The following is a 21137-nucleotide window of genomic DNA, read 5'->3' on the forward strand; positions in this document are numbered from 1 at the left end:
CATTTTATGATTGGGTTTCTGTCCTCCTCCCCCTCCCCTGCCCCCGAAGCCCCCCCCTGCCACCAGGGAGCTCCAGTGAACCAGGGCAGTACGCAGGAGTTCATCCATCCAACCATCTATTGTCATACCAAAAAAAAAAGAAAATACAAAAAGAGAAAAAGAGAAAAAAGAGAAGAAAAAAAAAGACAAAAAGGAAAAAAGACAAAAAAAAATTCATCATAATTGTTAAATTCATAATTGTTAAACCATATTTTGTGGGCTTCCCCACCCTCCCCCCTTCCCCGATTTTCCTCCCTTATTTATCATCTTCAACAATTTCATAGTTCATATTTTATAACATACACCTTTATATCTTGTACCACTTTTAAACTAACTATTATCATTTTCGCCTATTGTCCAATCACTGAGAAATCAAACTCCCATTTTTTCTTCCCGTGCCTAATTTTTACCCCTCTATAGGCCTCCATATTTTCACCTTTTTCCAGAATCAATTCACTTTTTAAACCTATAATTATTCCCAAACTAACCTTACACCCCCCCCCGAGTACCGGCTCCACCCCACCAATCCAGCAAGTTCCATAGTCAGCAGTCCAGTTATAGTCCTATTAACCCATCCTTACAATCACAACTTCACTTTCCCTTCACCCCACCCCCTGTTTACAGTCTTTTGCCATCCAGGCCTCCATATCAGACCCCTGAGCTTCTTCTCTTCTCTGCTTAATTTTTCCTTCTTCCCTGTGGTCATTCTGGAGTTCCAGTAAGTCCAATCGTGCCCCCCTCGAAGGGGAGGCACTCCATCCAACTTTTTGTAGAGTAAAATCATCATTTTTTTCGTGATGGGCTTCATTTTGTGTTAAGTCATCACAGTCCTCATCATTGTCATTCTCACATTCGTCTTCTTCAGTTTCAAAAGCTTCATCTTCTAAGAAATCATATTCTGCCATCATCATCTGGAATCGTTGCTGTAACACTTGCCGTTGTGTCTCCTCTTGACATAGTTCTATTCTTGCTTCCCACATTAAGGTCAAAACAGTCCGCTGAAACTCAGGCGGGTACCTTTTTGTTGACATAGTTCAGTCCTGTCAAGGTCAAAACTTGTCACATGGGGTGGAATATAATCGCAGTCTATTTTCTCGACTCCATTTTAACAAGCTGGCTGCATTCTTAAAAATAAAGTTCGAACTCACATTTCAAAAGTATATAAACCAAAAAAGAATTTCCAAAAAGTCCAGAGATAAAGATAGAAATAGAATTTAACTATAAATCCTGATCAACTCACTGGATTGTCTGGGCTGCCGGCTCCCGAGGAACAGAAAGGTCTTTCTTAGTCTTAACTTCTTTCTGCAGGGCAATCACAACCACAGTCTCTCTCCCCTTTTACCCTGCATTTAGGGGAGATTCTCTTTGATGCCTTTGAGGAATCCTTTTAAGTTGAAATCTTCTGTTTACGGCTTCGGGTTTCTGTTTACTGTCTCTTATGTTACCGTAGGGGGGGGGTGGCTTCCTCTTTTCCCCTCTCTCCCAGGTCCAAATTGTTGCCTTAATTTACATTCCAAAGAATCCAAATTACTCACAGTCTATTCATTTGCTGAATGTTCTTTGAAGAATTGGCCACCTCCACTTCCCAGACTCGCAGCTTCGCACTCTCAGAGCAGCAATGTCAGCCTGTCCGCCGCGGTTCACCTCCTCGCTCTCGGGGGCTTAAACAAAGCCGATCCGGGGAGGAGAGAGCCCGCTTTTGGCGCCGCCAGGCAAAATCTGTCCCCAAAAAGCTCGATTTGGGGCTTTTAAGGAGGTTTCGCTTCGCTGGAACGATTCCCTCCACCTCTGAAGCGCCGAGGTCCGCTCCGCTGTGCGGACCCCCGTCTGAGCAAGATGGCGTGGTCAACCGGAAGCAGCTCTCCTCACTTGCAACTGAGAATGAGGTAGACTGCTCCTGAAACAGGAGGTTCTAGACGGCTCTTGTGGCTATTCACCCTTCAAAATAATCTGAGCTGGTTTCTGCCCGTATCAGAACGTAAGATGAGGCTTCTAGATCGGGCCAGCCTAGCATCCTGTTCTGGTTTGTCCGCCGGTAGTACCTGACCAGATGCAGGCTGTGAGTGTGTGATATGGAAAAAGCAGTGGCTTCGTATGTTTTCATTTTTATTCCACCTTTCCTCCCAGCAGCTGCTTCCCACTCTCCTTTTATCTTCACGACAACCCCACGAGGTAGGTCAAGAGGCAAGAGTCGGCCCAAAGTCGTCCCTCAACTGGATAAGTGAGGATTTGAACCTGGGTCTCCCTAGTCCCAGTCCAACACTGTGTGTGTGTGTGTGTGTGTGTGTGTGTGTGTGTGTAAAACAACACACCCTTGACCAACTAAGTCAGCTGCCTATGGGTAATTTTGCCCCGGGACTCTGCCAACCCTCGAATCTGTTTTTTAAAAAACAGACAAACCAGGACTCAGTCCGATAGAAAGCAAACTAAGTTACGCCCGACATCTGCACTATGTATGCATTTAAAGCAGTTCCATACCAATTTAAACAGCCATGGCTTCCCCAAAGAATCCTGGGAAACTGTAGTTTGCTGTGGGTGCCGAGAGTTCTTAGGAGACCACCCATTCCCCTCACAGAGCTACAGTTCCCAGAGTCCCCTAGGTCCTAACAGGCCTCCGCACCCTTTCGCAAATGACAGTTCCCAGGATTCCTTGGGCAAAGCTGTGACCCTGCTTTAAATGTTCACGGCAGATGGGCCCTTGGACCAGGATCCCCAAACTAAGGCCCAAGGGCCGGATGCAGCCCAATCGGCTTCTAAATCCATCCCGCGGACGGTCCGGAAATCAGCATGTTTTTACATGAATAGAATGTGTCCTTTTATTTAAAATGCATCTCCGGGTTATTTGTGGGGCATATAGGAATTTGTTCATTTTTATTTTTTCCCCAAAATATAGTCCGGCCCCCCACAAGGTCTGAGGGACAGTGGACCGGCCCCCTGCTGAAAAAGATTGCTGACCCCTGCCTTAGACTCTAAGTATGCGGGTGGGAGCGGGGAGGGAAGTCCCTTAATCTGCTCACCACCAAACAGGTGCCTCCGCCCGGACACCTGGGTTCCCAGACAGGCAGGCTTCCGATTCTTCTTTCGCCCACAGCTGCAGCGTGGGGAGCCAAACCGCTTTCCCCCCCCAACCCCGGTGAGGAGAAAATGAACAAGCCAGCTGGACAAGAAGAGCCCACCCAGGTGGGGGAAGAGAGAGAGAACGAAAGAGAGAGAGAGAGAGAGGGAACGAGGAAATAAGATTGTCCGTTTACTACCCACTTAAGAAGAGCAGCTGATACGAAAGAGGAACTGCTGCGTGGCGGCTTGCAAAAGGGGGGTGGGTTGCTAACAGGGCTAGGATAGGTTGGAAGGGCATCGGACGACATGAGCCTCGGGAAATGAAAAACATGCTCCATTGTGCAAGATGCCCAGCAAGGGATGGGGGGGCACAACTGCCTCTGGGCACCAACACACCCTGGGCCCATTCCACAGAATCATAGAATTGGAGAGTTGGAAGGGACACCAAAGGGTCATCTAGCCCAACCCCCTGCATGCAGGAATATTTTTTGCCCAACGTGGGACTTGAACCCAGGACCCTGAGGTTAAGAGCCTCATGCTCTACCAGCTGAGGTATCCCAGGGATACCGCCCATGTCCTGCCTTTTCCTCCAAGGAAGTGGCGTACGTGGCTCTCCGCCCTCCTGGGTTTAATTCCCACAACTACCTTGTGAGGTGGGATATGGAAGAGAGAGCGACTGACACCCCCCCCTCCAAGGCCACCCCCAGTAAACTTCATGGCCAGGGTGGGATTTGAACCCAGGTCCTTGTCCAGAACCACGACACCAATATGTCCTGAGAGTGGGGACATGCAAGACTCCAGGCCCGATGGCTCCAAAATGGCGCCCTAATGTTCATAGCCTATGGTGGTCCTACTCAAGAGTCAACACCCATTAAGGTGAATGTGCACGGCTAACTGAGGCCAGTTCCTTTCAATGGGTTTGTTCCGAGGAGGGTTAGCGGAGGAGATGGCCGCATGCCCAACGAGGGCACAGGGGCGAAGGCGAATTGCCATCTCCCATCCAACAGGCTTGGCTCTCTCCCACCCTTCCCGTTCCAACTGCGGCCTAGAGATAGCGCCAGTCCGCTCTGGAGGGCTGTTGTGTGGCCCGCTGAGATAAGGGGCCCCAAACGGCTGAAAATAAGGTTAATTTAGAAGTGGGAGAGCTACTTTCAAAAAAAAAAGAGAAAGTGAAAAGTTCCTATAGTATACCCCTAGGCTGGAAGGGAATGGCACTCTGCCTTTGGTATGGCCTAGGCTAGTGCAAGGCTACCTCGCAGGGGTGTTGTGAGGATGAAAGAAAAATGAGAGACCCACGCCTGCCACTTTGAGCTCCTGGGAGGAAATATATAATGGGGTATAAATGGAAGAATAAATATCGAATAGATGAACCCTTTCCTCTTCAAGACTCTCTCCAAGTCTATTGCTCGAAGGAGATGTGATCAAGTCGAGGGACCATAGCGGGTTTTTTCAAATACTGATAATAATTTTATTATTTATACCCCACCCATCTGGCAGGGTTGCCCCAGCGACTCTGCACAGTGTTTGCTTTGCTAATGTAGACACAAAATGAGCTTGATGCAAGACAGCCTGATATGGAGTAAGGCAGCTTCCTATTTAAATCAGTCCTTTATTCAGAAACCTGAGGACTAGAATCTTACTTTATATGGAAAGGCTCCCCAGTGGTCTGACTCTCTCCATATAAGGCAATTTCTCCCTCCCACCAGCACCCAAGGACCTCTCCCTATGTGCTTCAAATGCGCTCGAGCATTCGTCCCAGAGGCCTCGGCAGCGAGGGTGAGCCCAGGATACAAGGGTCTAGCCCCCAAAAACGGGCACAGCGGTGGAAAGGGAAGAAGAGGCAGTTGCCAGCTTGCGCTGCAACTCCCTTGTGCAACGACGCCTAAGATGGCAACAGGATGGGCTGAGGCTGTCTCAAGGACCGGCTAGCGGCGCATAGCCACAAACCGCGACAACCCACACCTCCCTTTCCCTCTGTGCAACAATTAGGCTTGGGAAGTGCCTCCAAAGTGGATCAGGGCCACTGAGTCTCTTTCCCGACAGAAGCCGGTCTAGGTGTCTCTGGGATGGGGAGGAAAGAGGAGAGGCCTGTCTTTCTGCCCCTGCCGGCATTCCAAGGTAGGCTGCCCCCATCCATGGAGGCTCCGCGTAGTCAGCCTGAGGCATCCAGCTTTCAGAGGATCTCTTCTGCACCATGGGCTTTGACCCAACATTTTGCCCCAAAGCACAAAGGGCAACGACAGTCACCTCCTGTTTTATCCCCGCCCACCTGCTATTCAGGGGGTAGACTGCCCTGGCAACTAGAGGCTCCATATTTAGCAACGCTAGCCAACAGCTTGCTGCTTCATTCCCGTCCACCTGCTACTTGGAGGTGGTATATACTATACCAGAGGGCTCCACTCGCTCTCTGCTAGCCAACAACTTCCTGGTTTCCCCAATGCTATTCAAGGGGTACACTGCTCTTGCAACTGGAGGCTCTGTTGTTGTTGTTGCTGCTGTTGTTTATACCATCCTTCATCTGAAGATCAAAGGGCAGTTCGCAACATAAAACTACAAGATGAGAACATAAAATGCATAATAACTAAAAACAACAACTCAATACAGTCATTCCTCGGGTTGCGAATGTGATCCATGCACGTTCGCAACCCGCAGCGTCCGCAGCCTGAAGCGCTACATCTGCGCACAAGCGTGACGCGATTCAGCACTTCTGCGCATGACGTCATTTTGTGTTTCTGCGCATGCGCGAGCGCTGAAACCCAGAAGTAACCCATTCCGGTACTTCCAGGTTCGGCGCGGTCCGCAACCCGAAAACGCGCAACCCGCAGCGTTTGTAACCCGAGGTATGACTGTAATCCCCCTTCACGCAAACACATTTTTAAAAGCATTGGACGTCAATCAACCCATGGCCTGGCGCCTAAATGAAGGCACCACCTCAACCTCCCCGGGGAGAGCGTTCCACAAACGGGGAGCCACTGCAAAAAAGGCCCCGCTCTCATGCTGCCACACTCAGAACATCTCGCGGAGGAGGCACACAAAGAAGGGCCTCGGAGGATGATCTCAGGGTCCGGTTGGTTCATATGGGGCGTGACAGTCCTTGAGATATTGCAGCCCACAACCCCAGCCTCGCCTCTGCCTCGGTGAAAATCTTTTAAAAGATATTTTTAAAGCAGCCACAAAAGCCGGGCAGTATAACCACTCCCTGTCCTTTTGCCCAATGCAGCTGCCACCACCACCCCCCAGCTGCTACCCCACACTCTGGTCGCCGCCGCCACCAGCCAGGTCATTGCACTTCCTGGAAATCCAGGTGAGGCAAGCAGGGAGATAAGGAGGGCGAAGCAGGCAAGGGAGAGGCCAAAGCACCTTGTGTGGCAAGGAGGGTTCAGGGTGGTACCATGAGGGGGGGGAGAGAGAGAGAGACCTCCTGGAGAGGCCCGTGACTCAGCCTGGGTGGGAGCGACTGTCGCAAGTGCTCTCTCTCGCTCTCGCTCGCTCTCCTTCTCTGTCGCAAACCAGAAGTGGTTATTAAGAGAAGAGACGTCCCGGGACCCCACCCTGGCCTTAGACTCAAGGCCTCATTCAGACACGGAGCCTGTTGCCTTCGCTTTCTTGATTATAAGGCAGGGGTCAGCAACCTTTTTCAGCCAGGGGCCGGTCCAACGTCCCTCAGACCTTGTGGTGGGCCGGACTATATTTTGAAGGGGGGGGGGAATGAACGCATTCCTATGCCCCACAAATAACCGAGAGATGCATTTTAAATTAAAGGACACATTCTACTCATGTAACTAGTACTCATGTAAAAACACACTGATTCCTGGACCGTCCACAGGCCGGATTGAGAAGGCGATTGGGCCGCATCTGGCCCCCCGGGCCTTAGGTTGCCTACCCCTGTTATAAGGCCACTGCTTCCGTCCCAATTTTATATTTTCACGCTGCAATACCTTGCTGTGTTATGGGGCTTTTTGATCAGAAATACATCACCATGCCAGGCTAAATTTCAAATGGCTGTCTCCCCGCCCCCGGCAGAAGTGGGTTACCGGGGGGGGGGTCTGTTTTCCCACCAGGAGATGGGACCTTGCGCACAGCAATGAGCTGCTGCCCTCCCTGTAAATATATATATATATATATATATATATATATATATATATATATATATATTCTCGTCCTCAAGCTTATGAATAAAGGGCTGACTTAAATAGGAAGATGCCTTAGAACAGTGTTTCCCAACCTTGGGGGTCTCCAGCTTTTTTTGGACTACAAATCCCATCATCCCTAGCTAGCAAGACCAGCGGGCAGGGATGATGGGAACTGTAGTCCAAAATCAGCTGGAGATCCCCCAAGGTTGGGAAACGCCGCCTTAGAATCAGCACAGAATTGTAGCGTCAGATGGGCTGGTCCAACCCAGCACGTCGCAGAAATCTTTTGCCCAGCGTGGGAATCGAACCCAGGATCCTGGGATTAAGAGTCTCATGCTCTACCAGCTGAGATAGTGACTGATGTGGGGGCACTGATGGCCCTCCCAGCCTCTCTCTCTGGCCCTTGGGACTCTCCCCATACACCTCCTTCCCCACACCAGCCTTGCTTCGCAACCTCCTTGCTGGTTTTTGCCATTCTTGAACTTGCTTGGAAATGGAGGACAGAGTGGGGTGTAAAGGACTTTGTGTGCATAGAAAATAAGTCTATTTCACAAAGGTAAAATCTATGATAGTCGCTCCACCCACTTTTCGCAACAGGCCCCACCCTCTCCCAGAGAGCTACAATTCCCAGAGTTCCCTGGGAAGAGGGATTGATTGCAGAGCCACTCTGGGAATTGTAGTTCTGGGAGGGGAATAGGGGTGTCTCCGAACAACTCTTAGCACCTCTAACGAACTACAGCTCCCAGAATTCTTTGGGGGAAGACGTGAGTGTTCAAAGAGGCATCCTGATGTGGCACCTTCATTACTCGCCATCCTACAAACCACCACCGCTGTATTTTATCTTGACTTTAAAAATCTATACCGGGGGCTCCCAGAACTACGCTTCATTTCAGGTCGCCCACCCACGCCATTTCTTCGGCTACATCATGAAAGACAGGAGACGGCGTTTTCATCGCATGAAATATCCATATTGTATTTTTTTTATCGCTTCGTTTATTTCTTATATTTTGTAATGCCGTTAAATGCAATGCGGAAGAAAGAATAAAAATTCAAAATCATACAGCGTCTACAATTGCTACAATGAGAACAAAAATCATAAAGTGATCTAGTAAGGACCCCACCCCCCCAGCAATTTTCAAAGAGTTTGGTGGGAGGGGAAAATTGGAACCAATGATACATATGGTAAATATTCATCTTCTTTTCTTAAATAAATGGATGAATTATCTCTAAAATATCAATACCAAATATTTAAACGTTTGCTTGTAAAAAAATGAAAATATGCTTAAATTCATTTCCTTTCAAAGGGCAAACATTCTGACCCTTTATCTCTTATTATCTGGGGTATGTCTCTCTCTCTCTCTGTGTAGATAGATGATAGATAGATGATAGATAGATAGATAGATAGATAGATAGATAGATAGATAGATAGATAGATGATAGGTAGGTAGGTAGGTAGGTAGGTACACAGAGACACATTTGTTGACTTCCATTTAATCATTTCCTCCCTTATAATTTTATTTGGACATATCATCCCAGTTGTAATTTCCAGCTGTTCCCAAATCTTGCAATCACCTCTTGAAACCCGATGTCTGACCTACCTTACAGGGCTGGCGCAAGGAGCAAATGAGGATGGGGAATTCCACAGTTGCACCCCACAGCCACACACACACCCCACACACATACCTGCAGCCTGAAGTGGCACACTTGCTGTGCCCCACCACTCCCAGCTCCTCTCTAAGCACTGTGGAATTATTCCTATTTTCACCACCTCGTTCTGCTATCGGGGCTGATCAGGCCCCCCAGCTGACCTTACAACACCCTTGTAAGGTAGGACAGAATCACAATTACTGGCAAGGAGAGCCTCAGAGCAAAGAGGCTGGCCTAACACCTCAAGCCATGTCCCCCACCTCGCCCTTCCAGGTGCACCTAAACTCTTTGCAGAGAATCGACTGCTTCCTAGGTTTGCGTGCCAAGGACGGGCACCACCAATCTTCAGGTCAGCAGCGGCAAGACATTGGCACCATCTGAATACTTTAAGTTGTTTTGCAGAGAGACATTTTTTTAAAAGAGGTGGTTAGGAGAAGCAGAGATTTCCATGAACTGACCCAGATCGTCCCCTGAAGACTTTGTCTGTGAGCCCCTTCCAGCAGGAGGGTGGCAGCATGAGAACAGGGCCTTTTCGGTGGTGGCTCCCTGCTTCTGGAACGCTCTCCCCAGAGAGGATCTGCTGGCACCAACACTAGATATCTTTAGGCATAAGGCAAAAACTTTTATTTCCCGTCAACCTTTCATTTAATCTGCGAGCTCCTTCAGTGGGTGGGTCTTTTTAGTCCTGCCTTTTAAAAATATGAACAATTTTTTAGGTTTCTCCCATTTTAGATTTATGCTGGTATTAACATGCACTGTTTGTTTATTGCCTGAAGCCACTTTAAGCTATTTTTTGTAATAAAAAGAGTGGGGGGGATCCAACCAAAAAGTTAAAGTAAATAATAATTTGGGGTTTTTTTTGCAAGGGAGTGGAAATCAATGCAGCTTTGGCGATACGCACCATGCGCTGCCGTCACCCCCTGCGACCCTTCTCAAAAAAGGAAAACGCACAAGGAGAAAAAACGGAAGGCATGGCTGGAAGAGTAGAGAAAGGAAGGAGCTGGTGAAACAGAACCCAAGTCTAGGAAATGGGAAGGACAAATTCGATTGGCCACAAGCCATCCCCCCCCCCCAGGGGGTGGAGAGAGAAAGAAAGAAAAATGTATTGCCCACTTTCTTCCTCTTGTGCACAAAGACCTCAGTGTCGCATTCCTGAGGAGGCCAGAAAAATTATAGCTGTCCTGCTGGTTGCAGGCAGTTAGAAAGGGCAGAGAACTCTCTGCACGTGCTCAGAGGAACACTCCAATTCCCTGGTTTAGGGACTAGCTAGCACCTTGACGTCGTACCTGGCTAAGTCCCGCTCAAAAATCTAGCCACGTCCATTTGTTTCAGCGGGGTCTACTCCCGAGTAGGAAGCGCACTTGATGCAACCCCTTCCAGCATGTTGGCTGGTTTGTCCTACCGGGCAAAGGTTTTCCCCACCCGCTCTGCATGCTCAGGGCACAGCTGGAGGGAGAGATTGCAAAGTGTTTCATGAGCCAGGAGGGGAGCAGGAAGGAGGTGGAGTCATTCAGGGAACATTACAGGGTGGGACTTGGCCCCGAGGGACTCGGGAGAGGCGGCTGGGTGGGGTCCGCTGCTGCCGAGTGGGCGTTGAGCCGGGTGCAGAAAGGGGCAGCTTGGAAGAACACCGTGTGCCTCTGTTGTCGTGTGCATCTCTGCAGGACAAGGGTAGCCGGCCCTGCTGGACTCCAACTCCAAGCAGCCCCAGGGAATTATGGGAGCTGGAGTCCATCAACATCTGGAATAGCAAAGACAAGCGTCCGAGGACTTAGAAGCAGTTGCTGGGGGTGGGGGTGGGGAATATCCTCAGGTTCAGCAGCTCCCCCCAAATTCCCCATCTTCACAGAGCAGCTGGAAACTACAAAAATGGTTGTTATTAAAATTTGCATGCCAACCTGTACCCGTAGATTTCAGGGCTGTTCACGACATAAAATTGCAATATTAAAAAAGTCAGCTGGGGATGACAGGCTCCTATAGAAGGATAAGAGAGGCAACGAAGAACTGGAATTGGGTACCTATAACTATGTATATCAATTTGAATAAACAAATAAATACCAGGGGGGAAAGGTCAGAATGTTTGCTGCTGTAAAGTTACAGGTAGGTAGCCGTGTCGGTCTGAGTCGAAACAAAATAAAAAAATTCCTTCAGTAGCACCTTAAAGACCAACTAAGTTTTTATTTTGGTATGAGCTTTCGTGTGCATGCACACTTCTTCAGATACGATGAAGTGTTCATGCACACAAAAGCTCATACCAAAATAAAAACTTAGTTGGTCTTTAAGGTGCTACTGAAGGAATTTTTTTTTCTTTTGCTGCTGTAAAGGAAAAGGTTTCTCACTTATTCACAAGCAAATGTTTACATATATGATACGGAGATTTCAAAGGTAACTCATTCATTCATTTCTGAAAAATAGATTTCATATGTACACACATACCTCACAAGACACATACATTTGTGTGTCGGACCAAGGTTCAAATTTGAACATGACCCTGAAGCTCCCCGAGTGTGACCTCAGCCTTCTCAGCCTAATCTGCCTTGCAGAGTTGTTGTGGGGATTAAATGAGGAGGCGGGGACCATTTTGACCTCCTTGGAGAAGAATCTGGGATAGCGACATGGGCGTAGCCTGCCTTTATTTTAGTGGGCCCAGCAGGCTTTATGTTTGGGGGCGGGGGGGGGGGGCAGAACCGAGATACCTGTGATGCAATTGGTCAGTTAGTTAAATATTGCTACCCAAGGATAGCAATGGACTAGATAGATAGATAGATAGATAGATAGACAGATAGATAGATTCCTCTCTAACCTCATCCACCCAAACAGACCCCTGGAAAAAATTGCTGAGAGTTTTGGCCGACCATGATTTTCCACGCCTGGTGTAGCAATTGTTTTCCATTGTATTTTTTAATCTGTGAGATCCAAATGGTGAGACGAGAAAACACGATATAAGAAATAAATAAATAAAAAGGAATCAAAATCAATTTTAAAAACCAGCAAGGATCGTTAATGCAAACATCTGGATGAAGCCATTGAGCCAAGAATGGTCCACAGACCACAGTTGGAAAAACTGGCGTTTTGCATTTCGTGTTTTTTTGGGGGGAATAGTGGAAACCTACTTAAAAATAATATATATTTACCTACTGCGGTGTGTGTGGAGGGGAGAATGGTAGTGCCCCCAATTCTTCAAGATTAGATCCATACCCTTGGGCATCGCTAGTGGGCAGTGCCAAGGCAAGTGCGCCCGTCCCACTGCAAGACTGCCAACTCTTTTAGGGCTGAGCTTTTTGGGGCTCAAGACTGTGGCATCTCAGACAAGCATCCCACAGGCGAAGCTATCCTTATCTAGGGTGGGTCCTTGTCTAGGGTGGGGAAAGTTTACGTCCTTGTCTAGGGTGGGGAAAGTTTACCTGTTGGATTCCTGCCCATTAAACTGCTGTTAGAAAGCAATTCACCTCGCGCTAGGAAGAAAGGTGAGACTGACTCCCACCCAGGACACAGGAATAAGGTCAAAAGTGCCTCCCTATAAGACTCTCCCCGTATAAGTTCCTCCAAGGTCCGGGGGAACAGGAAGTCTTGAGTGGTTTCTTCCAGGTGGGGCAACTATATATAGGACCAAACCTAGGCCAGAAACCCTTTTCTATGCCAGGTATGCACTTCTCTCTGACACAAAAAACAATAATAACCAAGAGTGCATCTGAGCATGCAAAGAGTTCCTTCCACACTGAGGAGTAACCACAGCCTGGGAATAGGAGACAGAGCTGTCAGTCAACCAAGCTGTGCTTTCAAACCACCACTGAGGGGGGACCCCACCCCAGAGCCTCACATTTTTTGAAATCCAGCACCCAAAAACAGGTGGTTTTTTTTGGGCTTTCCCCAAACCAGCACCCAAAACACCTTGACCACCAGGGTTTTTCTCAACTTCTGGTGTGGAGCGGGAAGTAGACAGAGCCCTCGTCCCAACCTACGATGCCTCCCCAGCACCTCACAAAGTCACCCCCCAAAAACAGCCATGATGATTCTGGCACTCTCTCACACACAAGAGTTAAAATCTGTCTTGACCCTCTCCTCCAATTCCAAGCGGCTGAGCCAGCCAGAGGGAGAATTGCAACAATAATCCCACAGCCTGTACACCAACCCTGAGTCCCACCCACGGCCACAGCTTACAGCCACCCACAATTGCGCAGTGCGCACACTCAGCCAGGCCCCAAGCAAAGCCTCCTTTTCCCAGCAAGGGAGTCCCAGTCCTCACCCCACAACAAAGGCCGCACTCTCCCTTTGCCCAGTTTAAACCGCAATTAGACCGCTTCAACCACTGTAGCTTCCCTTACAAGAATCCTGGGAACAGTGTCACATACAATCTAATGGCCAAACAGCACCATCAACTTGGATCTCGGCAACCGGAGATCTCCACGTGGTCGCAACTGGACTTGCGCCTGGTAACACAGCCTGGGAACTGTAGCTTTTTTTTTTAAGGGTGCCGAGCGTTCTTAGAAGCCTTCCATTCCCCTCACAGAACTACAGTTCCCAGAGCTCCGATTGCTAAACCATTCAGGGAACTGTAGCTCTGAGAGGGGAAATAATGGGTTTCCTAACAACTCTCGGCACCCTTCCCAAACGACAGATTCCCAATAATCTTGTGGGGAGGAAGCCATGGCTCCTTCTTTGCCACCCCAAACCCACACGGTGGAGGGTCATACGTCTCCTTTGTTTTATACACCTCTGCAGTGCGGGTCCTAAGGGTGCCCACAGCCTAGAACCAGGGCGCCACAGGTCAATGCCCAAATATTGGTGGGTGGGGAGGGGGAGGCAATCACCGCCACCCCCCAAAAGCCACACATCCATGCTACACTGCCTTTGCACATGTCCTCGAATACCAGGGAATTATAGCGCCTCGCACGCAATCACTGTTAACTGATATGTGTATATGTATGAATATTAATTAGGCAATTTAGGCCAAGCTGAAAGGAACAGCGAGTTTCCTGGGAAGAAGAGGGAACCATGCAAGCTCTCTCTCTTTCACACACCTACCCTCTCTGCCCCACCCGTGCCCCACAGCAGTGACCTAAAGAACAAGGCTAAGGGGTGCAATAATCTGTAGCAGCAGTGGGAATGGACCTGCGGCCCTCGGTATTTGGAGGGCCGCAGATCCCCGACCCCATCCTATATGTCCCAGCCAATCAGGGATCCCATACCAAATGCATTTACAGAGGATGAGGAAGCAGGGATGAGGAACGACCAATGTTAGACTCCAACTCCCATCAGCCCCTGCCAGCATGGCCAATGGTCGGGGAACATGGGAGATGGAGTCCAGAAGCATCTGCAAGACCCTCAGTCAGCCTGGCACTCCACCCCCCAGCCACTGACACCTCTCATGCCAGGGATGATCGACTCTGCACACTAATGATCAGGAACAGCCACCCGGATCGGAGTTCGAATCCCCCCCAACTTGGTGTGTCACGAGGTGGAGCGAGAAAAACCAAGCCGGGGGAGACGGCAACGAGAGGTTCCTCTAAAAAGTTTAAAGGCTAAAAATTAAGACAGAGTGATCATGGGAGCCCCTGGGGGGCAGCCCAAAGGCAGGAAATCCTCCTTTACCCACCCACCCCCCAAAACCCTGGGCTCTCCAGTTCTTACCCCATCCGGTGCCCATGTGGCTGGTGAAAGAGCAGCTGAAGTGTCAGGAGGGTTGTGGCAACAGTGCCCGCCGAGCCCTGCCCGGCCCCGGCACAGCAGCAAGGCCTGACCCACTTCTGCTTCCGACTCGTCACCTGCTCTCTCTCTCCCCCCACCCCACCCCACCCGCCACCCCAGGGAGGGGAACTTTGCCAAGTCATACCAACTGTTGCCAGGGGAGGCTACCCACTTTCTTTGCGCACAGAAACAAGCGCCCCCTCAAATATCAGTTTGCAAACAGGATTCTCCCCCTTGCCTTTCCATTGCCTCCTTCAGCCGGGCACAGTGGCACAAGTACTGGCAACCGGTACTTTTTTCTTCGCCAAGTCGCCTTGGCACTGGTGCTGGGGGCAGGGGGGGGTAGCACCAGCAGCGGCAGCAGCAGCACGCAAACTGTTTGGTGCTCCCAAGGAAGCTGCAGGAAAAAAGAAAGGGAAAGGTTGGTGGGCGAGCCCTCCTCGCCCTCCCTCGGCTCGGCTGTGCCAACCGGTTGGCACTGCGCCCAGTTCGTCGCAGGTTTCCCCCTGCCAAGCCAGGCTCCTGTTACAGGCCTCGCCTGGGGTACGGCAGCCAGGCCGGGGATGTGTGCCACGCAGGGTTGCCATGGAGCGCGGAGGAGCTCAGGGGCAGCGTCGTCCCCCACCCTGGGGCGGCGAGGGAGGGGGGCACCTCCAGCAGAGAACAGGGCGCGGCACACGGAGGGAGATTTCTCCACGGTTTCATCAGCCTCCCCCTGAGGAGGCTGGCTGCTGCGAGGCGGAATGGCTGCTCCCGCCTCGCAGCAGAAGCCGAGGCTCCCACGGCAACCAGGCCACGTTGGGCGCAGCCGGCCCAACTAGGCCACGGCTCCAAAACCAAGAGCAGAAAGCGGAGCACCAGCCAGGCCGGAGAGCGGGCAGACATTGTGGCGGACCCTGTTGCATCGCTGGCCGTCCCTCGGGCCTCCGAAACCCCAACCTCCTCGCCCGTCAGCGGTTTCAAACCTGGCATTTGGAGTCACCAGCAAAACACCCACACACCCACACCCTTTTAACAGATAGAAAAAGCAAAACTTTCAGGAAGGACATGGGTTGGTGGGGAGGGGAATGCTGCACCTGTTGAATTTCTGCCCAGGCTGCAGGAGCAAGAAGCAGGGAAGGAGTCCCCAAAGACTCAACCCACGAGACCACCCAGCTAAGCGAAAAGCAAGGCCAAAAATAGGCCATAAGTGTAAACGCCCCCTCCCACATCCCAGGGCTTTTTCTTCTTTTTATTAGAAAAAAATACTAAGTGCGAGTCTCAAGCAGTGATGCAGCTGGAAACCTGGGTTTCGACACAGCTGTTTCAAAACCATGCTTAGTCGACACCCGCTCTCTATCAGAGAAGAAAGGAAGGGAACTTAGCGCATGCTCTGAGGATCGTTTTAAAATCTGCATTTCCCTCTTAATGCATGCAAATGAACTGAGGGCTTTACAGCAAAATACACTGCAAGTGTAGCTGGCGATATCAGAATATTCACACACACACAGTGGCAATTTTATCTGCTTAGTTGCGTTTCTAGGTGCACATCTTCGCACACAAACAGGCTGGTGTCTGAGGCAAATAAGTACTGCATCTGATACTCTGCACATGCTCAGAAGAAAGCCTAACCAGTCAGCCAGCACAAAACGCCATCATTATGGAAAAGCTGGTGACATTCAGTTACGTTTCTCTCACAAGCACCCACTGAAATTAATGAGCCTTAATCACGCATATCACTTTTAAGGGATAAAGCGTGGCTGAATAACACCCAGCTTCCCGTCATTCTAATTAAATTTTTTTTAAAAATATATTTTAAATCATTGTTGTTGATTGGTCTTCTCGAACCATTTAACTGTTTTTGTACACAGTCTTTAGGCTTTTTCTCTTTTTTTAAAAAACAATCAAGCGGTGCACAAATCTTACCAAACGAACAAAACAAAAGTGTGGGGGGGGGAGTTAAAACCAAGACGGGCTGCCAAAGAGGTACCAGGGGTGGGGCTCAGTTTAATTTTGGGATGCCTTAATCCCAGCATTTACCTTCCTCACGTCCTTGCCTGCTATTTATTGCTCTTCCCCATACACACACACACACACACACACACACGCCAACCTACAATCCACTTTGTTGCCTCACAAGCCCCCCCTCCCCCCACCTCCGGCACATGAGGAGGACACCTGGGGACATGGCGCAGGTGTATTCTTAGCTGCCTCCCCACCTTGCTCACCCTTGTGCTGCCGGTTCAGAGCCCTCAGGGAGGTGGGTCTGCGCAAACAGGCGGGTGAGCCTGGCTCGCCTCGCAGCCTCCGCAGGTCAAGAACCGTCACCCTTCCTCCTCTGCCATGCAGGTGGGCAAAGAACTGTGTGTCCACCTTTACACACGAGAAGAGCTTACGATCCATGCTCTCGTGCCAGATGGGTGGGGTACAAATAATAAATTATCATTATTCTTATTACTGTATTACTTCAGCAGCCAAATTATTCTTCTTCCCCCAAAGAATCCTGGGAAACCGTAGCTTGCCAAGGGGGCTGAAAGTCATTCGGTCACTGAGCTACAGTTCCCAGAGTTCCCTGGGAAGGGAGATTGCTTGTTAATCCTGGGAACTGTAGTTTGCTCAGGGGGCAGAGTTGTTCGGCGACCCCCTCATCTTTGCCCTCACAGATCTGCAATTCTCAGAGCTCCCTGGGAAGCGGGATTGGCCGCCAATCCTAGAAACTATGGTTCTCACCTTCACAAAGCTACAATTCCCTTGACAGTTCCCAGGATCCTTTGGGGCAAGGGGGTAGCCCTGATGGTTCAAGTGGCATAAGAGTGCTTTAAATGTATGGTATGGACATGACCCACGTCCCGACTGGGGCAGTGAGTGCTGCGTGGGTGCGAAGGACCGAACGTCGAGACGGAACGGGTGGTTATGAGGTTGCATCCAAGCTCTTAATCATACCCGGAGTAGGCACAGCAAAACGAATGGGCATGATTAACATTGGGCCAGTGGGTCTACTCTGAGTATAACTTAGTTGGATGCGGCTCACCACTAATTCTCTGGTTTTCTGGAGACAGTGTCCAACTGAAGCCTTTAGAACTATTAAGAGCATCCTATTTGTGAAACAGAAATCACAATATATATACTTAGACAATATAATATAAACATACCGGTAGAAGTCAAAATCAGAGTGCTAAAATAATCTAGCTGGGGGGAGACAACCTCCCAGCCGGCATAAGAAGCAGAGACTTATAGGAACATAGCAAAGCGGCCTTTGGTACATCCAGTTCTGTACACCAGGGTTTCCCAAACTTGGGTTGCCCACTATTTTTTTGGGACTACAATTCCCATCACCCCTGACCACTGGTCCTGCTAGCTGGGGATGATGGGAGTTGTAGTCCAAAAACAGCTGGGGACCCAAGTTTGGAAAACACTGGTAGCAGCCCAGGTTTCAAGTAGAGAGCATTCTCGGCCCTATCAGGAGATGCCAAAGAACTGAACCCGAGACCTTCTCCATGCAACGTAGATACACTACCACTGAGCTAATATCCATATTTCAATGATGTTTAAAAAAGTATTAAGGTGTTGTGATAAGGAAGAAGAGAACGTCAGATCCACACGAACAAAACCGTCAAAGACCCCACAAAATTCTGATGCCACACAGACAAGATCACACCCTGCGTTCAGTCTCCAGGAGTAACCACCACTTCCAAGTTCTGGATTCCGAGTTGCTAATCTGGGTCATTAACCGGGCTCACCAGCCTAGGAGAGATTGCCAGTCCAACAACATTGGAACATAATAGCTTATAGTACTGTATTCATCAGTCTTATCAATCAGACTTGTTTGGCCATATGGGCCATCTATATTATTCTGTACGCTGAAATAAGACGGATGGAATAGTTTTATTGTCAAGGGGCAGAGGATGGTGACTCTTTCTTGTGGGCTGTATTTACAAGAAACAAAAGTGGGAAAGGGCTGTTTTCTAGGAGCTAGCAACTCTTGCCAGGCTCGGAAACCACCACAGCTATGATGGGAGATTCCTTAGTTTAAAATACATAGCTAAGGAATCTTCCATTGTCATATCATGATCGATTTGAAAGTTTTATTCAGTGAGCCAATAAAAAATATATGTACTTCAGAAAAGAAAACAGTTATTGGATTCAAATTATCACATTTTTCTTCCTTTTTCTCCCCGTCCTTGTAACTCTCTCACTCATCGACTTCGATGTTAAGCAGACTTCCTAAAAGTAGGAATACTCCTCCTTATTTTAATATGTTTAAAGCACTTTCCTTGTAGTGCTACCAATAATATTGCTCTTTTTTTTTTTACCATCTGGACCATAAGGTGCATTTCATTCCACTGAAAGTGGAGGAGGGAGAGAAGGAAGCTCCCCCTTTGTCCTAACTTTACAAACTTGTTTCAGGACACCCCGGAGGGTGAGGAAAGCCGAACAGTCAGGAGAAACCCCAAGCAAAAGTCCCACCCCAAGAATCAAGGCTCCCAATAAGAACAGAAGAGGAGGCCAGCTGCCGGATGAGGCCAATGGCCCATCTAGTCCAGCATCCTGATCTCACAGCGGCCAACCAGTTGCCTGTAAGAAACTCACAGGGTGCTGCCAGTCTTGCCAAGGTGAGCACACCTATACACACATCCCTGTTAAGGGAGGGAAGGGTAATCAGTGGGGCTGGGTGTAACTTGGGAGGGCAGAGTCCAACTAGTAAAGTTTGCCCAAAAGGAAAAGGGAAAAAAAGAGAAGCCACCCACTCAATTCTTACCAACACAGCACCCAAGCAAAACGGGCACCTTAAGAATCATACCCTTTGGATTCCAAAGGGCACTTCTGCATTTGAGACAAGGCCTGCTTTCACCACTCGCGTGCCAGGCAGGTAAAACAGCTTTCTGCTTACTTGCCATTCATTCCCCGCTTGCGGGTGGTAGAGAGTGAGAAGCGGGGATGGAGGCACATGGGACAAGATCCCAGTTGGGCCCCTCCCTCCCTGGCAGCGCTGAAGCCACAGGTGCCACCCCAGCTTCTTCTTGCTCACAAGAATGGCTGGGTCTTAGCTTCAGTGGGATAAGGTATTTGGAGTCAAATACGGAAGCAAGGAATCCTGCAACAGCAGCAAGGTGGGATCCAAGCCCGACAGCAACTCTAGCTAACAAGGAAGCTCACGTCCTAAGAAAGTCCCCCCCCCCAGGTTACAGTCCAGCAACTGGGCACTCGTGGGGCACTGCCTGCTCTCCTTCAACCATGCCCACCTGCCCTTAGCACCATCTCCAGCTCAGACGAGGACAAGTCATGGTCATGTCTCACCCCTATTCAAACCTAACAGGTCCAACAATTAAAACCAGCTCCACCATTATTTGAACGACGCCTTTTTGGCGGGCACACGCGGCCCACCCCCTGGCAACCTGCCTGCCTGGCTGGACAAGAAGATTTTGTGACAGGGGGTGTGGGTGGCATATGATGATGGGGGGGGGGGAACTGCACACAATAACATGCCCACAGTTTATGCCAGGGCAGTGCAACCCACAGCGCAGAGAGGGCAAAGGATAAACAGTGGAGAGGATCCTGACCTCTCCAAAGTCGCCAAGGCCCAGGCGTGGCAGGAATACCCTGGCACCAGCCACGTTGCTGGGAAACCTTTGCGAATTGGTAAAAATAGCCCCCCAAGCTGGGAATCTTCAAACTCAAGAAGGGGGGGGAGTAAACAAGGAACCTGTCAAAGGAGGGACAGAGTTCATCCACTCTCAAAAGGGCCTGGAATGGTGGAGTGATCCCCCCCCCCCAAAAAAGAGGGGAAACATCCCCCTCCCCAGAAACGTAACTCTCGATCCACAGAAACAAATAGTGCAATATACCCATACAATCAATTGGCTCCATTCACTGGTATGAAGCCAGGGAGAGAGAAAAACGGGCGTGACTTCCAAAAGATTGCCCTCCCCCCGACAAAACCAGGCTTTAAAAAACTGGGGTGGGAAAACGGCTCACGCCCGCCCCGATCTTATCCCCAACATGCCTTTTTGCGTCCTAACATGATAACATCACCTCTTATTGGGAAGTGGGGGTGGGGGAGAAGAAGGGATCTGGGGAAAGCAGGTGACCGGGGGGGTAGTGGGGAGGTGGAGAGGAAAAAGAGCCTTAAGGAAATTCCCACCCAGCCACCCCCCACGCAGCTTGCTATGTGGGGCTCGACTTCTGCTCTCGGGGTCTCCGCGTGTGTGTTTAAATCTCCGGGAAGCAGAGAGGAAGTTTCGAAGGAGAAATTGGGGGGGGGATTTGAATTTCCAAATTCCTGGTGAGCTTCAGTTTTGGGACCCAGCCGACTAGTCAGAACCCCCATCTACAGAGGATCGACGCCCCGCCGCGGAGGATCGGACTCACCCCAATTTTTTCCCCTCCCGGCCGGGTTCTCGGGACGCTCCGTGGACACTTTTCAATAGATACCGAGATCTCTCTTGCGCTCGTCCCGCGCGCGTGTCTGCGCTGGCCGGTGTCGGCGGCGGAGTGTCGCGCACGATCCCCTCTGCCTCTCTGTGCCCCCTCCCGGCTCACCTGTCCTGGCCACGCCCCCGGCTCACCTGTCCTTCCTCCCCCGCCCCCCTCCAG

The 21137-nt window shown here is 50.0% G+C and overlaps 1 protein-coding gene across 3 annotated transcripts in view; it reads right to left on the reverse strand.

Annotated features, from left to right (window-relative positions):
* The window catches only part of ZBTB7B (zinc finger and BTB domain containing 7B), a 57825-nt gene that overhangs the window by 36339 nt on the left and 349 nt on the right, over positions 1 to 21137 (reverse strand). Inside the window, exon 1 of one of the 3 annotated variants that reach the window (XM_035097667.3) lies at positions 20913 to 21078. The exons of 1 other annotated variant lie outside the window; for it this stretch is intronic. Coding sequence is in view for 1 of the 2 variants with exons in the window: in XM_060269746.2 (XP_060125729.2) it covers positions 14508 to 14523 (16 nt within the window). In the remaining variant the exon portion in view is untranslated. Of the gene's footprint in view, positions 1 to 14507; positions 14638 to 20912; positions 21079 to 21137 lie in introns of those variants that run through there. One more of the 3 variants, XM_060269746.2, reaches the window with a different exon arrangement.

This window comes from Zootoca vivipara, chromosome 16 (genome assembly GCF_965207765.1).
Source record: "Zootoca vivipara chromosome 16, rZooViv2.hap1.1, whole genome shotgun sequence".
NCBI classification, from domain to species: Eukaryota; Metazoa; Chordata; class Lepidosauria; order Squamata; family Lacertidae; genus Zootoca; species Zootoca vivipara.